General features: G+C 31.3%; 1 protein-coding gene across 6 annotated transcripts in view; it reads left to right on the plus strand.

Annotated features, from left to right (window-relative positions):
* LOC118192716 (transient receptor potential cation channel subfamily A member 1 homolog) overlaps positions 1 to 18,364 on the plus strand; it is a 122,628-nt gene that overhangs the window by 47,393 nt on the left and 56,871 nt on the right. For all 6 annotated transcript variants that reach the window (XR_004758806.2, XM_035363746.2, XM_085822133.1 and 3 more), the window contains 5 exons: positions 3,765 to 3,876; positions 5,518 to 5,654; positions 9,607 to 9,728; positions 11,196 to 11,381; positions 14,665 to 14,765. Coding sequence is in view for 5 of the 6 variants with exons in the window: in XM_035363746.2 (XP_035219637.1) it covers positions 3,765 to 3,876; positions 5,518 to 5,654; positions 9,607 to 9,728; positions 11,196 to 11,381; positions 14,665 to 14,765 (658 nt within the window). In the remaining variant the exon portion in view is untranslated. The remainder of the gene's footprint in view (positions 1 to 3,764; positions 3,877 to 5,517; positions 5,655 to 9,606; positions 9,729 to 11,195; positions 11,382 to 14,664; positions 14,766 to 18,364) is intronic.

The raw sequence follows: 18,364 nt of genomic DNA on the forward strand, positions 1-18,364 counted from the left end.
AAACCGTCAGCCTCAGCTTTTAATTACATAAAATTTCTGAATAATGATGGTTTCATTCATCAGGAATAGCCATTCAAAATTAGGCAAAATTATTTCATTGGTTTTATAGGAAAACTGTCTATGTCTGAAATTTTTGACATACACATAAGTTTTTAAAGTTATACTTATGGAATACTTCTAAAATTCTGTAGGCAAATTTTCCAAAGATTAATTTTCTCAAGCCATTCATTTCTCGGAATCTATAAAAAAATGCTAAAAAAATAATTTTTTAGATTAAAATATAGCCAAAAGTCACAGATAGCTAGATCGGGTGAATAAATTGGATAACTTTGACATTTTTCTGCTCAGGAAACTCTACTGTCAATCTTGCTGAATGAGAAGATGCATTGGCATGGAGTCCTGCAACATTTACTTCATTGAAGAATTTCTGGAAGACACTTAGTGGTGTACCACTGTGACTATTTTCTGGCCTTCCAGCGTGATGGCTGTGATCAGTCCTGTACTTCTGAAGAAAATGGCATACATTACTTTTTCATGGCATATTATCTTTTCACCATTGTGGTCGTGGGATGATCTTCAAAGACCCATACTTTACTTTCTTGGCATGTTGGAAGGTCAAAAAATGTTACGTTTGGTTTATCACCAGCTACAATTTTAGAAATAATGTGATGACCAGCATCTTTAAGTAAGTTAAGGGTTTCTTTGCTGATTCTAACACATTTCCTTGTTTGGTGCTCAGTAAAATTATGGGGAACCCAAAGCAAACTAGTTTTCTGCATGCATTTCTTCATAAATAACTTTATGTGTAGATGTGGATCCAATGTTAATTATCGTAGATTAACATTAACCATATGGGAGACACATTATCCAGGATTACTGCTGATAACAGCCTTCCTGTGTGTTCTTCATCCTGGTGAGAGTTGCAGCCTCTGCGAAATTGTGTAATTTGTGTCTATGCTAAAATGCTCGCAATTGGCCAATAAAAATCGTCTGCTAAACTAAAATAGTTTGTATTTTCAAATCTAACTGTTAATTTTTTTTCTGCCACTTATTGTTTGCACATATCTCAAAAATTTCACTATGACTTCCATATTTCAAGAAGACAAAGGAAACTCTTTAAATATAATTCCTTATAAATAATGATTGAAAATATTCTGCTCATTATTTATTAGGAATTGAGTCAGTTAAGAATGGATATGTAAAGGATATTTTGATTTTATTAATATGTGATATAAAGGTGAAGGCTTTTTTGGAACCCAGTGTGAAATGTATGTTCTAAATTCTATTAGAATTATTTATTATGTTTTTAAATTTCCAGTTATAAATTAAGAAATTTAAAACTGTATTATATCTATAGGAAAGTACTTTATTTTCAAACAGTTGCAAATTATTGTCAAAATTATTTATCTTGTATTTATTTTTTTATTCAAAAGGGAAAATATTGCAGAATAAAATGACATGCTTGTTACTTGTATGATGCCGTTTTTTTATTAATATTTTTTATTTTATTATTATTATTTCTGTGGCATTTCAGATTTTACTCTTTATAAGCATGTCAGTGAATTGTCTTCGTGCTTTTATGTTAACTGAAATAGCAATTAAGAAATTAAACTATGTTGAATGTTAAACTGTGAATGTTTGAGTGAAGAAAATAATTTTGTGCGCTTTAATAGTACATATATGAAGAAATTCAATACAAAAAGTAACGTTGGTATACTTGAAATTTGTTGATCTCAGTCTTATTGGATCTTCAGTCTAAATTCATCAAAACATTATTAAAATGTTGAACTCTTGATGTAAACATTGTAGTATTACACAAAGAAGTTAGAAGGCTTACAAAAAAGAAGTGGTGGGGGTTTTTACTAAACAGTTTACAGGATCAAAATAAAAGCAATATTATTCCCAAAATTGCCCTGAAAGGAAATTTTAAAAGCTCCTGAATAATTTTAGATGTAAGTGGCGTATTAGTGCAAGGATTCCATTGTTGGGATAAAACCATTTTCAGTTTTTAGACAACAAAATTATTTTTAGCTCTAGATTGCTCTTTAATTTAGATTTGTTATAAATGTCTAAAATTTTCTGGATATCAGTCTTGTGAATTACTCCAGTACTTCTAGTCCATTTTTGTTGGAGATGTGGATTGGAGGGGACTTGTTTTAAGCTCTAAACATGCTTCGTTTGTCCGTGCAATACAATTTCCACATGTATCACTGCAGTTTCTGCTGTAAGTGTTTGTCATAACAACAGTGCTTTGTTACTGCCATTAGCAATAAATTCCATACTTATTTGGTCTGATATTTTATGGTGAATTTCATTTATTGGCCATTAAGTAGCATGTGTCTAACATTTTAAATATTAGTTAAATTTTATTCTTTGAAATATATCATTAATTATCTACGAGGGCCATCCAGGAAGTAGATTACGTTTCCGTCTGTGTCCGCTAGGGGCGGGGCTAGCGCGGCCATCTTGGGGTCAGAGCGTTGCGCAGCTCAGTCTGCATCTAGCCGTGCTAGTGAGAGGTTCGTGCTGTGCTCCGTTAGGATACTGTGACGGTTTGAAATGTCTGCGTTAATTGAAAATCCCGCGAGCTGCGAGGTGCGCTCAGTAATAAGGTTTCTGACTGCAAAAAACTGTAAACCGATAGAAATCTATCGGCAGCTTCGTGAAGTGTATGGGGACAACATTATCACTGAAGATGGAGTGCGTCAGTGGGTCATAAGATTTCAAAATGGCCGAACCAATGTTCACGACGAAGATCGAAGTGGGAGACCCAGCATAGTGACCGCCGAACTTCTCGAAAAAGTCGATGCTAAAGTACGTGAAAATCGAAATTTCACAATAACGGAACTTTCTTTGAGTTTTCCACAAATTTCGCGAAGTTTGTTGCACGAAATCATCAGCGAAAAGCTTGGTTACCACAAGTTTTGTGCAAGATGGATTCCAAAAATCTTGACAGAGGACCACAAAAATCAGCGAATGGCTGCAGCGTTGAACTTTTTGGACGCTTACCATAAGGATGGTGACTCTTTACTCGATCGCATCGTTACTGGTGACGAAACATGGGTGAAACATGTGAACTGTGAAACGAAATTGCAATCAATGCAGTGGGGGCACACAAGTTCTCCCCAAAAACCCAAGAAATGCATGCAAACAATGTCGGCAAGGAAGATGATGGCGACTGTTTTTTGGGACAGAAAAGGTGTAATTTTGGTGGACTTCCTGGAAAGAGGCACTACAATAAACTCTCAAAGGTATTGCCAAACTCTCCAAAAACTCAGAAGAGCAATTCAAAACAAGCGCAGAGGAATGTTGAGCTCTAAGATCTTGTTGATTCACGACAACGCCCGGCCCCACACGGCAAATGTCACTCGTAAAGTTCTTGAATCTTTTAAGTGGGAGTTGTTTCCTCATCCGCCGTACAGTCCCGACCTGGCACCGAGCAACTTCCACCTATTCCCAGCAATGAAGAAGTGGCTGGCTATGCAGCGTTTTGATGACGACGCACAGCTGCAAGAAGAGGTAACGAAGTGGTTGAAGGCGCAGGCGGCCGAATTTTTCGACGAAGGAATTTCCAAGCTCGTACATCGCTACGATAAATGCCTTAATTTGTATGGTGACTATGTAGAAAAGTAGTATTTGAGTGTGGCTTTCATCTGTATATAATAAAATTTGTTTCCTATACTTTGTTTATTTTTTTATTCCAAAACGTAATCTACTTTCTGGATAGCCCTCGTATATATGCGTGTTTTATTTTCCCCATACAGGAACTGTTACTTGTGGACAGCCTTAGATTGTGCAGCAGTGCGTGGCTGGAAGCGTTGTAGCCAGATTCTTCTTAATGCTGGATGTCCTGTTGATCCTCTTGATAAAACAAAAGTAATTCATGTGTATTATTCAGTTTATTTTTATTGATCAGCTTCCATATATATATTTTTAGGGGGTTCTTAAAGAAGTGAAAGGATACGTATTTTATTCAAGCAGTTAAACAATTATATGCAATATCTTAGTCATTGTATATACAGTCAAATGTCTTTAATCCGGACTCGTCGGGACTTCGGCGATTCCGGATTATCGATTTTTCCGGATTATAGTTCATCAGTTTAAATCTGGTAAGATGGCATGCAGAAATTATAAAATTAAAAATATGAAACCATAATTTATAATATAATGAGCAATTATGATCTAAAGGGTATCAAAATTTACAAAAAAAGAAGCTTAATATTTATTTGTTTACTTTATTAAACATTTCTTTCAACGCGCGCATGCGTAAAGTATACCTTACGCATAGCCGAAATTAGAAAATTGCAACCAGAAAACTATTTGATTTGTATTCGTGATATTTATAATGACGAGGAATTTGATTTAAATCATATCAAAGACGGAGTACATCGAGATTAAATACTACATTTAGTAAGGAATTATAAGCCGAATAAAATAAAAACATCTGCCCTGAAGATAACGATAGTGCTGACAGATCAACTTCCAGTTCATTGCGCGCCACGACGTCCCCCCCCCCCCTGCGCAGAGCAGCGTGAAATTGATAAACAGATTTCGGAACGGTTAGATAAACAAAGGATATGCCTTTGTCCATTTTTTGTAGCAATTCGTTTTTTGTTTGATGGACACCGAAACATATTTTCGTTTTCTAGGTCCTTTGGGAGCTCCAGCATCGGAAATTCTATTTGACATAATCGAAAGTTCAAGCTTACTTTTATAAAATTGCTCTTACAGTCTGCAAAAAATAATAAGCCGGATCCAATTCGAAGGTTAAGGAACAACGCAATCATTAACATTAACTGAAATAGATAATTAGATACTTTTAGCTTATACCGTCCGTTATACATTAAACGCGCACGCTTAAACGTATTCTGCGCTTGTGCAGACGTATATGCGCAGTCGTAAATGTCTTGTGCGCATGCGTAAGACGCCTATGCGCATGCGTCAAGGCGGCGCATGCGCAGAAAGATTTTAGCTTTGAGGTCCGGATTATGTGTCCGAATTAACGACTTTTGACTGTATATATTTTTAAATTAGTGTAGTTTAAAATGATCTGGAATAAATTAATGTAATATCAGGGACTATTTTCTGTTTTACTGTAAATTAGTCAAATTTGAATAAGTTTTAATTTTTGCAGGTGTTTTACACATTGTGGATTGGTAGAGAAAATATATATTACAAATTATGATTTAGGTGCAATATTTTATATTGAATAGCAGATTAGAAATAGTTAAAAATTTGACCTTTACCTGTGTCTACTCTATCAGTAGATTTTTTAATTTACTGCTGTCTAATTTGTGCTTTAGTTTGTTTACATGTAGTTGCTAATTCATCATATGAATGATTTATAGAGATGCTTTAATTTGTATATATATATATATATATATAATTGGGTAGTTGTTAAATTTTTCTGAAATTTTATTCATACCATTTATATTGAGTAATAATATGCAATATCTGCTATGTATCACTTATATATATTCAAGGATAATGTATTAAATTTTTCTGACCAATTTGCAGACTACACCTCTGCATTTGGCTGCTCGTGAAGGTCATAGAGGTGTTGTAAAGCTGCTTCTAAAACATGGAGCAAATATTGCCCAATGTGACAAGAATGGAAAAAATTGCTTAGATTTGGCAGTTGATAAAGGACATGAGTATGAAAATTATTGAGTTTTATTTAAGATTTTTTGTTATTGTAAAATATTATTTAAACAGAGAACAAAAGCTTACAACTGTAGTCTTTATTATTTTATTGAGTTGTCTTTTGAGTTGTAGTGCCCACATAGAATAAAATAAATAACAAAAAAAAAAAAAAAAAAAAAAAAAAAAAAAAAAAAAAAAAAATCCTTAATAAAAGCAGAATGTATTTTGAATATTTATTAGTATATATATGTAAACAGGAAAAATTTTTGAAATTATTAATGACCAATTATAACTTGTCACTAGTCTTAAGAGCCTAATAATAAGCTGTTGCAATTCATCTGGATGAAATAATTGAGATTTCTAACTTGCTAATATTATTGGTTTCTAAGCAGTTTCTTCCTCTTGTACATACTCTCATTGCATTTATCATCCAATGAGAGTATGCACAAGAGGGTCAAATTGTAAATTTGATGTATTTTTTATAAATGAGTATTTATAATGGATTACTGCCTAGCTGTTTGTACATACAGTATTGGATTAATGGATTGGTGAGAATCAGTAGTGTGCCATTGTTTAATAAGGGAACTAGACTAGTTGCCTGTCATTTTTAGTAATCATGTTTCCCAAAAAAATTTATCTAGCCTTTAAAAGTTCTAAAATGAAAGTAAATTTTCATGTTGTCTGATTATGCAGAAGTAAATTTTCCCCATTTGTACCTTGTAGTTGAATATAATTAGCTGTTCATTCATACTAGATCAGATGTCTATTTCTAAGCAGCAGATGGCTATTTCTGGGAGAAGGTGACAACCAGTTTTACTCCCAATTCCCTGCATTAGCATTTCTGGTTTATTTGGGGTAGGAACTAACTAGCTTCCAACTGTTCCTTCCAAGCATTAGCTTATTGTTAATAAGTGGAGTGCTGTGATAAAGAGTTCCAATTTTCATATAGGTATTACTAGTGACTTCATTTAAGCTTTTACTGTAATAATTTAACTCACATTCATGAAAGCTGTTTTTGAGATGTGAAAGGGTTTTAAATTAAATAAATTATAATTTTAATTCTGTATTGAAAATATGGAGAGGACTTGGTTGAAAAAGCCATTTCCTCAGAAGATATCAATACGAAGCATGCGCAAGCAGTCAGCAAGACAAATTTACATCAGTTATCATCAGAATTTATTGTTGGCTTCAGAGTGTTGTGTTCGTGATTGTTAATGTGCCTAATCTTTTGGGTCCTTAAGCTTTCAAGAAAAGCAAGTATTTATATCCAGAGGTTGGCCTACCCCAGATATTTCTGTGAGTAATCAGTGAAGCATTACATCCATCATTTGAAAGTGGATTATTATGGTTAATTGCATGTAAACAGAGACTATTTTGCTGCCCTTGTGTTCTCTTTGAGATAGGTAAAGGAGTGTAGCTGTAAGATAGATAAAGGAGTGTGGTTTTTGAAATAAAGTACTGATTTCTGTAATATTGGCAGTTTTTAATAAAGTGAAGATTCACCATGAAAAAAGCCATTCTAATTTATCTACAGTAAAGAAATTGGAAATATTTTAAAGAACAGGGGTTAACTTTTGCATAAGCAATGGAAATTGGATGTTTTGAAGCATAATGCTGAAGTTTATTCAAATAGAGAAATTATGAAGTGATTAATTGATGTATGTTGTTTGTTGGCAAGGTAAGAACTTTTATTTAGGAGCTACAATGGCTGCAAAGATTCTTTTAATCAATACAGACACTTTCAAAATAAGATAATAAATTAGAAATTAATTTACACCCCCCCCATTTAAAGAAATGTTAAACAAAATTCAGAATGAATTTTTTGATAATATTGGAGATGTAGTATTGAATAAATTGAATATTGAATAAAACCAGATTTACAACTTAAAAAAGCTAAAAAAGGTTATGTTTGCCAACATTTGCCAAGGCATATAGCTCAGTGCAGAACATTTTGTAGTACCATATATGAAAACTATTTAGCAGGAGATGAATGGAAGTACATTACAGACTATATTATTTGTGTGCCTAGTGCAATAATTTAAAAATGTGAATGTGAATTTGGTTTAAGTGGATATTAAGTATTTAATTTAAGTGGATATTAAGTATTCAAACCTTACAAAATAATTTCAGGTTTTTGCTTCAAAACATTAAAGATATTGTTACATGTGTATGGGTTTATAATAGATTCAACACACTAGCATTGTAACAATTACAATTATAACTACCATTGAAACAATTACAATTAAAAATATTGTTACATGTGTATGGGTTTATAATAGATAGAATGCACACAGATCCGATGATAGGTTGATAAAATTTATTTTATCCAAAAAAAAAAAAAAAAATTCAGAGTTCTAAATTCTCCACAGAAATACTCATACAGGTATTCAAAGTATCTCAGAGTACAATCAGTAGTTACACTTCAAATTACTGAGAATGTTAAACACAATTCTGTGTAAAGTGCCTCTAAAGAGAAAAGCTAATGCAGAGATCTATCAGTACTCTGAATTTACGCTAAACTAACAACTCACAACAACAACTGAGAACTGATGCTGTCTCCAGTCTTAGATAGTTTTTACCCAGCCACCGAGATATTTCCAGTACTTTCTGCTTCTCGAAATCAATGGAAGGTGTATGAGGTCTGAATATAGATGCAGCTTTTGTAATGATAATTACAATTATTCAATTATAGTATTAAGTACAGTGATACAAGGACTGGTCCAGTATGTCACTGATTGGTCATCAAATTTGGCAACAAAAATAAGTCACCAAAACCATTGCCAGCTTGCCGGTATCTCATAAGATAGCCATTTACTCAGTGTTAAATAGACTTGCCCCTGTATTCTTATTTTTCCGGCACAACACGCTACCTCTAGATTTTCACGTTACTTTATTCAGGGAAAAATACAACAATTTCACATACAATTATGCTAAAATCATCTATCTAGGTACAGAGTTCATAACAATATTCTGTGGATATGAATGTTCCAGATATCATTGTCTATGTTACTGAGTTTTTCATTCTCTGTAATACATGTGTGGGTTTAAAAAAGTGCTTCATAATTAGATGCCAAAGTGCATTAAATGACTTATGTTTGATTCATATTTAAATACTGCAATATAAATTATTTTTATATGAAAATAGTTACGGATAATAAAAATTGTTCAAAAAAAGTTTTGTTTGCATTATATGTACTGTGGCAGTGCATTCGAACAGATGCGGAACGGATTAAAATTTTGAGAAGAAAAAAAAAAATAGAATTACTGTTAAAATAACTAAAAGAGCACCAAGACTGAAAAGCTAAATTTTATTTAAGGGGAAAAAGAAAATTGGCATACCATATTGTTTTTTGGCTTACAAAAGTGTAATAATGCTTGTAATATTTATGTTTTGAAATTTACTGTCATAAAAGCATGTAACATGTTATATAAAAGTACTTTTTTATCATGTGTTCATTATGCTGCTCCAGATATATCCTTCGTTTAACATCTTTAGTAAATATTTGAAAAACTTGTCATTCCTGGCTGTTATTAGACAATTTCTTTATTATATGCTTCACGACTTATTAATTCAAAAGAATTGTGGTGTGATAGTGTATTTCATTGATGAGTTTGCAAAAATACAATTCTTCCTTTACTAAAAATATTAAGCTGCATTTTTGCTTTTTTATATCAAAGCTAACTTACCCTCTTTTTTAGTAATTTCTAGCTTAATAATATAATCTGTCTTTTATCTTTTCAGTCTCTCTAATTCTCTTCTGCTTTGTACAGTCTTGCATTGCTTCTGTTCACTTCTTACTCCCTCAAGCTTGCATTTGCTTAGTTTTTGTGTTTAGTTAGAAGTCATTTTCTCTGTCCTTGCAGTCTAGCTTACATTATTTGCCTTTGCTTGGTCTGAAGTTTTGGATAGTGGAAAGAAAACTTGCTGTATCAATTTTGAAGCAATGTAAATTTTTTATGTAGAGAAGTTGCTATGGCAATTCTGTCAGATGAAAGATGGGAGACTGTTTTGCGCAATGAATCAGATAAGAATAAATTCTGTGTGCATGAGACACCATTACGTAGATTGATCCGTCAAATGCCAGGTATGTAACTTTTGATACATAACCAACTTTTTCATTTTGTTTTATGTTTTGAATTAAATTTATGTATGCATGGAAAAATTTATCAAAAACCTATTTCCAGCTGAAAACTTGGTTTAATATAACATCTGTACTATTCCTTTATTATAGTTACCCTTTTACATGATGAGGTAAATATCATCAGTGGGTTTTAAAACTTCATGCAATTTCTCTTTTTTTAATTAAATGTATTTTAATAAATGTCCATGTGCAGTTTCTTGATCCTTCAGGAATTCATGAATATTACCTTTTCCTTAATGCATGAATAGTACCCTTTTTGGTTCATTTTTTTTAAGCAGGCCATATTAAAATTACTGGTTTCTGGTTTTTCAAAGAAAACTTCAATTTTTTTAAATGTTTCATTATTCTATCATGCATTTATTATCTATATACTTTGGCTGTTATAAAGTCAGTAACGTTGTGCTACTCCACGCTGATGCCTACTTACAGGTCACTAAGCATATGGTTGTGCAGATACTCATGTCCTTCAATTAAATGTTATTTTAATATTCTGTCAAAATTACTACTCATACTGATGACCATCAATCTGTGTGTCACCAAAGACAAATGACTTTGATCATAACCTGAACTACTTAACACTATTTTACATTATTTGAATGCTTAACACTATTTTACACTATTTGAATGCTATTTTATTCCATGCATATCATGAATAAAATAGTTTTTCTTACTTTCTGTAATTGGTGGATTCCAAAATTTTCAGATCTACTTCATGTGTTCTCTGTCATTTGCATGCAGAATAAAATCTAATAATTATTATGACATCTTATATTAATATGCAGACTGCAAGTCTGTCTATACCTTTTTAATCTTTTGATATTTTATGTTAAAAAAATGCTAAAACAAACTTTAAAATTGAAATTTTATGAGTTGGCTTTAAATTACGTTTTGCCATAAAGATTTAGTTGCATGGTTGTTTTAGCTGTGTTGACAATGCTATGTTGGAATATTTTGCTTTCCCCCCCCCCATTTTTTTCACATTCTTTAACTTTGTATATATTTAAAAAAAAAAAAAAAAAACTGTAAAAAGGGTTGTTGCAGTGTTTAAACTCTAATCTGAACTTTTTATATTACATATTCTTTAAATTTTTATTTATTTTACTGCTCATAAGTTGTAGAAATAAAACATTACTCATTACATGCAGAATTTCAAATTAATTTAAAGTTTAAATGCTTGAATGTGGAAATATTCATTTATGTCTGTATATATTTTATATGTTCATTTAATGTGAGTGGTATGAATTTCCTGAGATTTAAATCACTAAATGATTTAAAACAAGGAAAATTCCTGTCATTGTGTTTTTTTCTGATAGCCTTCTAATATTGTTTAGTGCAAGATTAGTTGCATGTTGCTTAAGTTTTTAACTAAATTATTTAATATTGAGCCTTTGTAATGTTAATTTTTTTTAGATGTGGCAGAATATGTTTTTGACCGATGCATCACGCACAATGAATATCCCGAAGATGATCGTAGATTTGCAGTCCATTTCAATTATGAGTTTTTAGATGATACATTTGCATGTTACAAACCTCATCTGTATGAAGATATAGACCGAAATGACAGTTCATCCAGTTCAGGAACAAGTATATATACTGGTATGTACAGAGGGTGTTTACACATGTTTTAGAATGGTATCAAAAAAAAAAAAAAAAAAAAAAATTAAATCCCTTTTTTTGGAATAAAAATCTCGGATTACAACTTATAATTTAAAATGAGAAATATTGTCTCCTACTTTTAAATTTATTCTTGTTTAAATTATCACATGTAAATAATCTATGAATTGAAGGATGTATTTTTGAACTGTCTAAAGAGTTGAAGGATGTATTTTTGAACTGTCTGAAGAGTTCATGAACTCTTCAGACAGTTCAAAATTTATAATTTAAAACTGTTGCAAAATACATGGTATTAAAATTTTGAAGTGCAAATAAGTTACATTATCAGTTGGAGAGAGCAAAACTGTCAGTCATTACTTCTACATGAAGAGAAGACTCCAAATAATTTCCCAAATAATACTGTTTCTAATGCTTCTAAAGTTAAATCTTTCATAACAAGAGAAAATCCGCCAGTGCAGGAATCAGTTGCAAAACCTTTAAATAACATTGGTAGTAGTAATAAATAAAGTATATTAAACCAAGACTTGCAATTAAAAAGCTAAAAAACATAATGTTCATGAGCTTTTGATGAGGCATGTGGCCATGTAGAACAGTTTATAGAATTTTGTATAAAAACTATTAGCAAGAGATAAATAGAAATGCATTATTACTCTTGATGAAGCGTGGGTTTACCTAAATAACTGCAATTAAAAAAAGGTCTATTTATTATCCAAAATTAAACAAAAATAAGTGTAGAAACCTGTCTCTCTTAATAAAAAAAATGGTTTAATAAAGGATTAATGATTGTCACATGATTCTCGTAGAATGGGAAATTAAAAATAAGAAGAGGTGGAAAAAATTGTTGAAATCAATTTAGTGTAATATCAGCAGAAAATTTTATGTCTGATATTTACAGAAGAAATTTCATTTCTTTATTCCAATGACTTTTAAAGAATGAAACATCATAAAGACAAAGCAACATGTCTTACTTTGAAAAGTATCGTTCCATGCCATGGAAAAACAAATATTCAGGAAAGTAGTGGAAGAAGAAAGGAAATCCTTGGAAATTTGACAAAAAGCTCCTCTTTCATGGAAGTCACAATGTAAACTTATAGTCCAGAAAATAAGCTACCAGATTGAGTATTTTAAAAAATGCTCTGTACATTTTAAAAATTAACTAAATTGCTTTAAAATTATTTTTAAGGTGCATAAGTACTCTGTGATTTTAAATTCCACTTGCATATTTCTTAGAAATTAATTATTATCAATAAAAGAGAAACTTACTGATATCAGTTTTAAAATTTGAGGAAAGTTAACCTTAAATTGACATCAAATTTCTAGAAAATCTATGCACTTGCTTTTCCTCAAAAAGGAAAAATATTTTTCCTTTTTGAATATTTATTTATTTATTTATTTATTTATTGCAATTTATTTCTAGCAAAATACAAGGGGAAAATATTCTTTTTTTATATTTTGCTAGAAATAAATTAATTAGATTAAAATAAAAATAAGTAAGTGATTAAAAAAAGAACAATTATACAATTATAATGTCATCCAGTTAATGAAAAGGAATGGAAAATAGGAAAAAAAAATTAGACTTTTAATAGAAGTTAATGTGTTTTGATAAAGATAGAAATTTTCAAAGAAATCTAATTTGTGAATTGAAGTTTTACTGGTATAATTTTAGAAAAATTTAAATGTGAAGAATGATTTAAGAGGCATCATTGTATGATTTATTTGATGCCTGAAAGCAGGGTTTTTTTTTTTTTTTTTCTTTTCCTTGCTATAGGAGACTTCATCTCTGTGAAATATAATTCTCTGGTATAAATTTAGATTTTAAAAGGGAACTGTTACTACTCGTATAATATCAATGCTTTTTGTGATAAATGAATAGGACAGCCTTTATAGTATAATTAGTTAAAGTTGTTGATTAAGTCATTGAGGCTACATTTAGAAAATGTTTGTTGAAAGCCTTGTGCACAGGTAATCCTCTTCCCTTCCCCAAAAGTACATGAATTTACACTATCTGGCCATTCGTCACCTAACTAGTATGTTAATTTGGTTTCAGCAGTCCATCAGTATCCTGTGGGGCCACCTTTCACCGCAGTTACTCCCGTAACCCTTTTAGGAAAACTCTCCCCCAATTTGTGATGAGTTTCGACGCGACTCTTGCTCCATTCCTCTTGCAAAGCAGTTAACAACTATCTAGTGTTTTTGGGGTGGCATGGCCTGGGTTTCAAGTGACTTTCCCAACTCGTCTCAAAGATGCTCAATAGGGTTGATATCAGGATTTTGGGCTGACCAGTCAAGTTTTTGCACACTCATGTCCTCGAACCAGTGTTTATAACACCTGCAGTATGACATGGAGCATTGCCTTGCTGAAACAATACTGAATTGTGCCCATAATGTCGGTAGCACATAATTGTCCAGAACCATTTAGTATGTATCCGCATTCATTTTTCCCGGTACTAAAACTAGAGGACCAAGGCCATATCATGAGAAGCATGACCACACCATGATGCCAACTCTGCCGAATTTCACTGTGTGTATGATACATGCTTGTAAGCAGAATAACAGTATGAATAACAGAACTTTTAATAATTCGTTTCCAAAATGAAGGAGATTGTGAAGAACAAGCATGAGAACTATCAAAAGCATGAGAGTGTAAAGAAACCACTTTTCATTTAGCAGAATTGATTGATTTTTTACAAAAGAAGAAGGTAAACATTTTTCTTTATTTGAAAAGTTTCCTGATTAATTTTATTTATGAAATTAAATTTATTGCATGCAGTTAAAATGTCAAGGGAATAAAAGGAATTTATAAATTATTTCAAAGAGAAACTAAATGTCAATATCAATAGAATTCATAATTATTAAGGTATTTTTAAAGTACTTTTCTTGTTATCAAAAAGTAAAAATTTATCATCAGCACAAGAAATCCAGTTCATGTGCAGAGGGGAGGAAAAAAAAAATAGTTACTGAATTAAGGAGATAAATTTTTCATAATTATTCTATAGCACTCTTTGGCGATAAGTTCCATTCATTTTCCAGTAACCAATGAATTTTTTCATTTATTTATATTATGTATTTCTGAAAATATGACACAGAATATTTTACTTTGTCAGAGAATGGAGTCTCATGATAGGTTTGTCCCAAAATGAATAGAGCTTCTCTATAAAACTAACTATAATCTAAGGTTACTTTAATCAAATAAATCTAAATCCAGTCTAAAATTGAGTCTTGCTTGATTTTCAAAATAAATAAATAAATAAATTTTATTTTTTAGGTTCTAACATATACAGTGAAGGTGGACATGTAAGAAAGAAAGTGATGCCTTATACTAGTGATAAAGAAGTGCTGAAAGATAATCATCCTTTGATGTTGATGGTAAATGTTATATTTTAATACACTGCCAATAATAGGTCTTGTTTTATCTTACAGTATAAAAGCAACAAGAGAGCCTTAGTTGCAAATAAAAGCAAAATGCATATGTTAAATTGTCCCATGTATAAATGTTATGATTCTTGTTGAAACTATATTACATTTAAAATGTTGCAAATGATCAGGCAGACTTAAAACATTATGTACAAACATGTTTTTAATTATATTTATACAAATAATAATAAAATATAATTTATGAATTTGTGTAAAACGTATTAAATATGTTGTAACAGTAGGCAGAACAAGATTGGCTGTCCTCTCTTCAAATCTATTCTATCTATATATACAGTCAAAAGTCATTAATTTGGACACACCAGAATAATCTATAATCCGGACCTCAAAGCTACAAACTTTCTGCGCATGCGTCAACGGCTGCGAATATGCGTGTGCGCATGTGCAAAATACGTTTACGAATGCACGTTTAATGTATAACAGACGGTATAAGCTAAGCTAAAATTATCTAATTCAGTTAATGTTGCAGATTGCGTTGTTCCTTAATCTTCGAATTGGATCCGGGTTATTATTTTTTGCAGACTGTTAGAGCAATTTTATAAAAGTAAGCTTGAACTTTCGATTATGTAAATAGAATTTCTGATATATATTTACTAATATGTAAAGGATCTACAAAGCGAAAGTATGTTTCGAAGTCCATTAAACAAAAAGTGGAATTCCTACAAAAAATGGATAAAGGCATATCCTTTGTTTATCTAACCATTCCGAAATCTGTTTATCAATTTCATGCAGCTCTGTTGCGGAGGGGGGGGGACCCGCAGCACGCAATGAATTGGAAGTTGATCTGTCAGCACTATCCTTATCTTCAGAGCATATGTTTTTATTTTATTTGGCTTATAATTCCTTACTAAATGTAGTATTTCATCTCGATGTACTCCGTCTTTAATATGATTTAAATCAAATTCCTCGTCATTATAATTTGCTTCCGATAGCAAAGAAAGTGACACAGAGATTATTGAAAACGAAAAAATTTTGATTGACAAATTAGTCGGTATTCTCGACACAGCAATTATAGGACTTGAACAGCGGAACTTTGTAATTGAACAAGAAATTATGTCTGTTTATAGAATTTAGAGAAAGTATTATCACATAAAAAACGAAGCAACTTAAACAACTTACATTGAAAGAAATGTTTAATAAAGTAAACAAATAAATATTAAGCTTTTTTTTTGTAAATTTTGATACCCTTTGGATCATAATTGTTCTTTATTTCATAAATTATGGTTTTGTATTTTTAATTTTATAATTTCTGCATGCCATCTTAGCAGATTTAAACTGATGATCTATAATCTGGAAAAATCGATAATCCGGAATCGCCGAAGTCCCGACGAGTCCGGGTTAACAACTTTTGACTGTATATATAATGTTGTTGTAGACTTAGGTGTAACAATGTAGGAAAGTTGATTTGGTAGAAATTGAGATCCCTTATGAACAGCAGCCAAGGCAGATTAAATATTCATTTTTATTTCCTGTGACATTTATGGCCACAATTCGCTTGGCACTCTAATCATACCTGTTTCAAAACATTTACACTTTTATATTATCACAATAGGAAGGATGAATTATCTGTATCGTCATTACGTAAAAGTCATGCGATATGGATTATTCTAGAAATGATGCAATCCAGGAAAGTCATTGCTATTTTTAGAATAGACTGGGGAAGTACCCAATTAAAATCAGGAATTAGGGACTACTGCTAATTTAGATTTTAATCTTGATTTACATAACTTTTTATCTTGTGTGTGTATAATATATGTATTTCAATCTTAATTTATTCCTCGCATGATATCCAACTAACTGTTTAATGAAGCATTATTTAAACATTGCATAATATTATCTAAATCAGCATTAATGCATTAAATTCATTTGTAGAAGAAATTTATAAAAATGAACTGTTATTGTTTAATTAATTTTCAAATATGCATTTATTATTATGTGCTTATTCACATTAGTGTAGAATCTGGAAAACATCTATATAATATTTTGTAATTCAGCAATTGTCAGGATTTTTTTTTTTAAAGATTATTTGTGTTTGCAATTATTTTTTCTTTTCTGTTTTTATTTTAATAACAATTAATGAATGTTTGAAAAGTAAATAATTTCTTAAGACTACAATAATCTAGATGAAATTCTATATTTTAAAAAATGTGCTCTGCTTGCTTTTAATAAGAAATTTTTTGGGAAAAGTCTTTTTTATTTCAGTTGGAATTGAATTTATTATTATTTATTGCTTTTGTATACATATACATATGTATATACAGGGTGATTCTAAATTGTTTTTATAAATTAAGAGGGGTGATAGTATTCATCCAGATGAGCAATATATACCATAAAACACAGGGTCGCATTCCGCTCTGAGAAGCAGAAAAGAGGAATGTTAGAATTCCAACCTGCACTTACAACAGTGTTGGGAAAGCGAATGAATGAGACCAAAGGCTGCACAATCAGTTTAGTGAAAAGCTCACAGAAAGTGCACAAAATGGATAAAACCGAAAGCTTGGCGTTTGAATGTTAATTCGAGCTCAGACTTTGATGGCAAACTCTCAAATGCATATCTTTGGTTGACATGGTGTCAACCTCGCAAACGATTGCAACAAGTTAATTATCTAATCAAGTGCTGAATATTATCAACTAACTCCAACTTCGGCTGTATGCTGAGATTAGCATGAAAAGTTTATGCTGTGTTCCCACTGTCAGAACTTCGTGTCCCATAGAAAGGTGCTTCAAGTAGAATGAGCGCAGCACAATAAGTCCAGGATGACAGGCTAGAAGGTGGCAAAGGGGAAGAAAACTGCTACCTTGATACTTAATATGAAAGTAGAAGTTTTTTCCCCTAATAAATAATTTCCCCCTAAGAATTTAGATAATTAACTTGTTGCAATTGTTTGCAAGACCTTGGCAACCAAAGATGTACATTTTAGTGTTTGCCATCAAAGGCTGAGCTCGAATTAACACTTGAATGCCAAGTTTTCAGTTTTATTCGTTTTGTGCAATCTCTGTGAGTTTTTCATGAAACTGATTGTGCAACTTTTGGTCTTGTTTGTTCACTCTCCCAACACTGTTTAAGTTCAATTTGGAATTCTAATATCCCCTCTTTTCTGCTTGTCAGAGCGGAATGCGATCCTATGTTCTATGGTAGTATTGCTCATCTGGATGAGTACTTTCACCCCTTTTAATTTGTAAAAACAATTTAGAATCACCCTGTATACACATACACACACATATACATGGAGAATAAAACATGCAGTGATTCATATTTTTGAAGCATTATCAGTTGCTTCCATTAAATTTATAAAGAAAGGTATAAGCAGACAGTATGACTTTTTGACATATAAAATTAAGCATTATGTAAGGTTAAAAAATAATGTACATTTTACTATGGTGAATGAGGAACTATAGTCCTTTTTGTTGTAAAATTCACTTTTTGTTATTTGCCAACTATTTTTATTAATCATTATTTTAATATATGTGAATAATCACTTTGGGGAATAAATACAGTAATAAATAAAGTAAATATACTAAGTTTTCATTGA

Source organism: Stegodyphus dumicola, chromosome 8 (assembly GCF_044657685.1).
Source record: "Stegodyphus dumicola isolate Sdum_Otavi_A_Nest chromosome 8, ASM4465768v1".
Taxonomy (NCBI): domain Eukaryota; kingdom Metazoa; phylum Arthropoda; class Arachnida; order Araneae; family Eresidae; genus Stegodyphus; species Stegodyphus dumicola.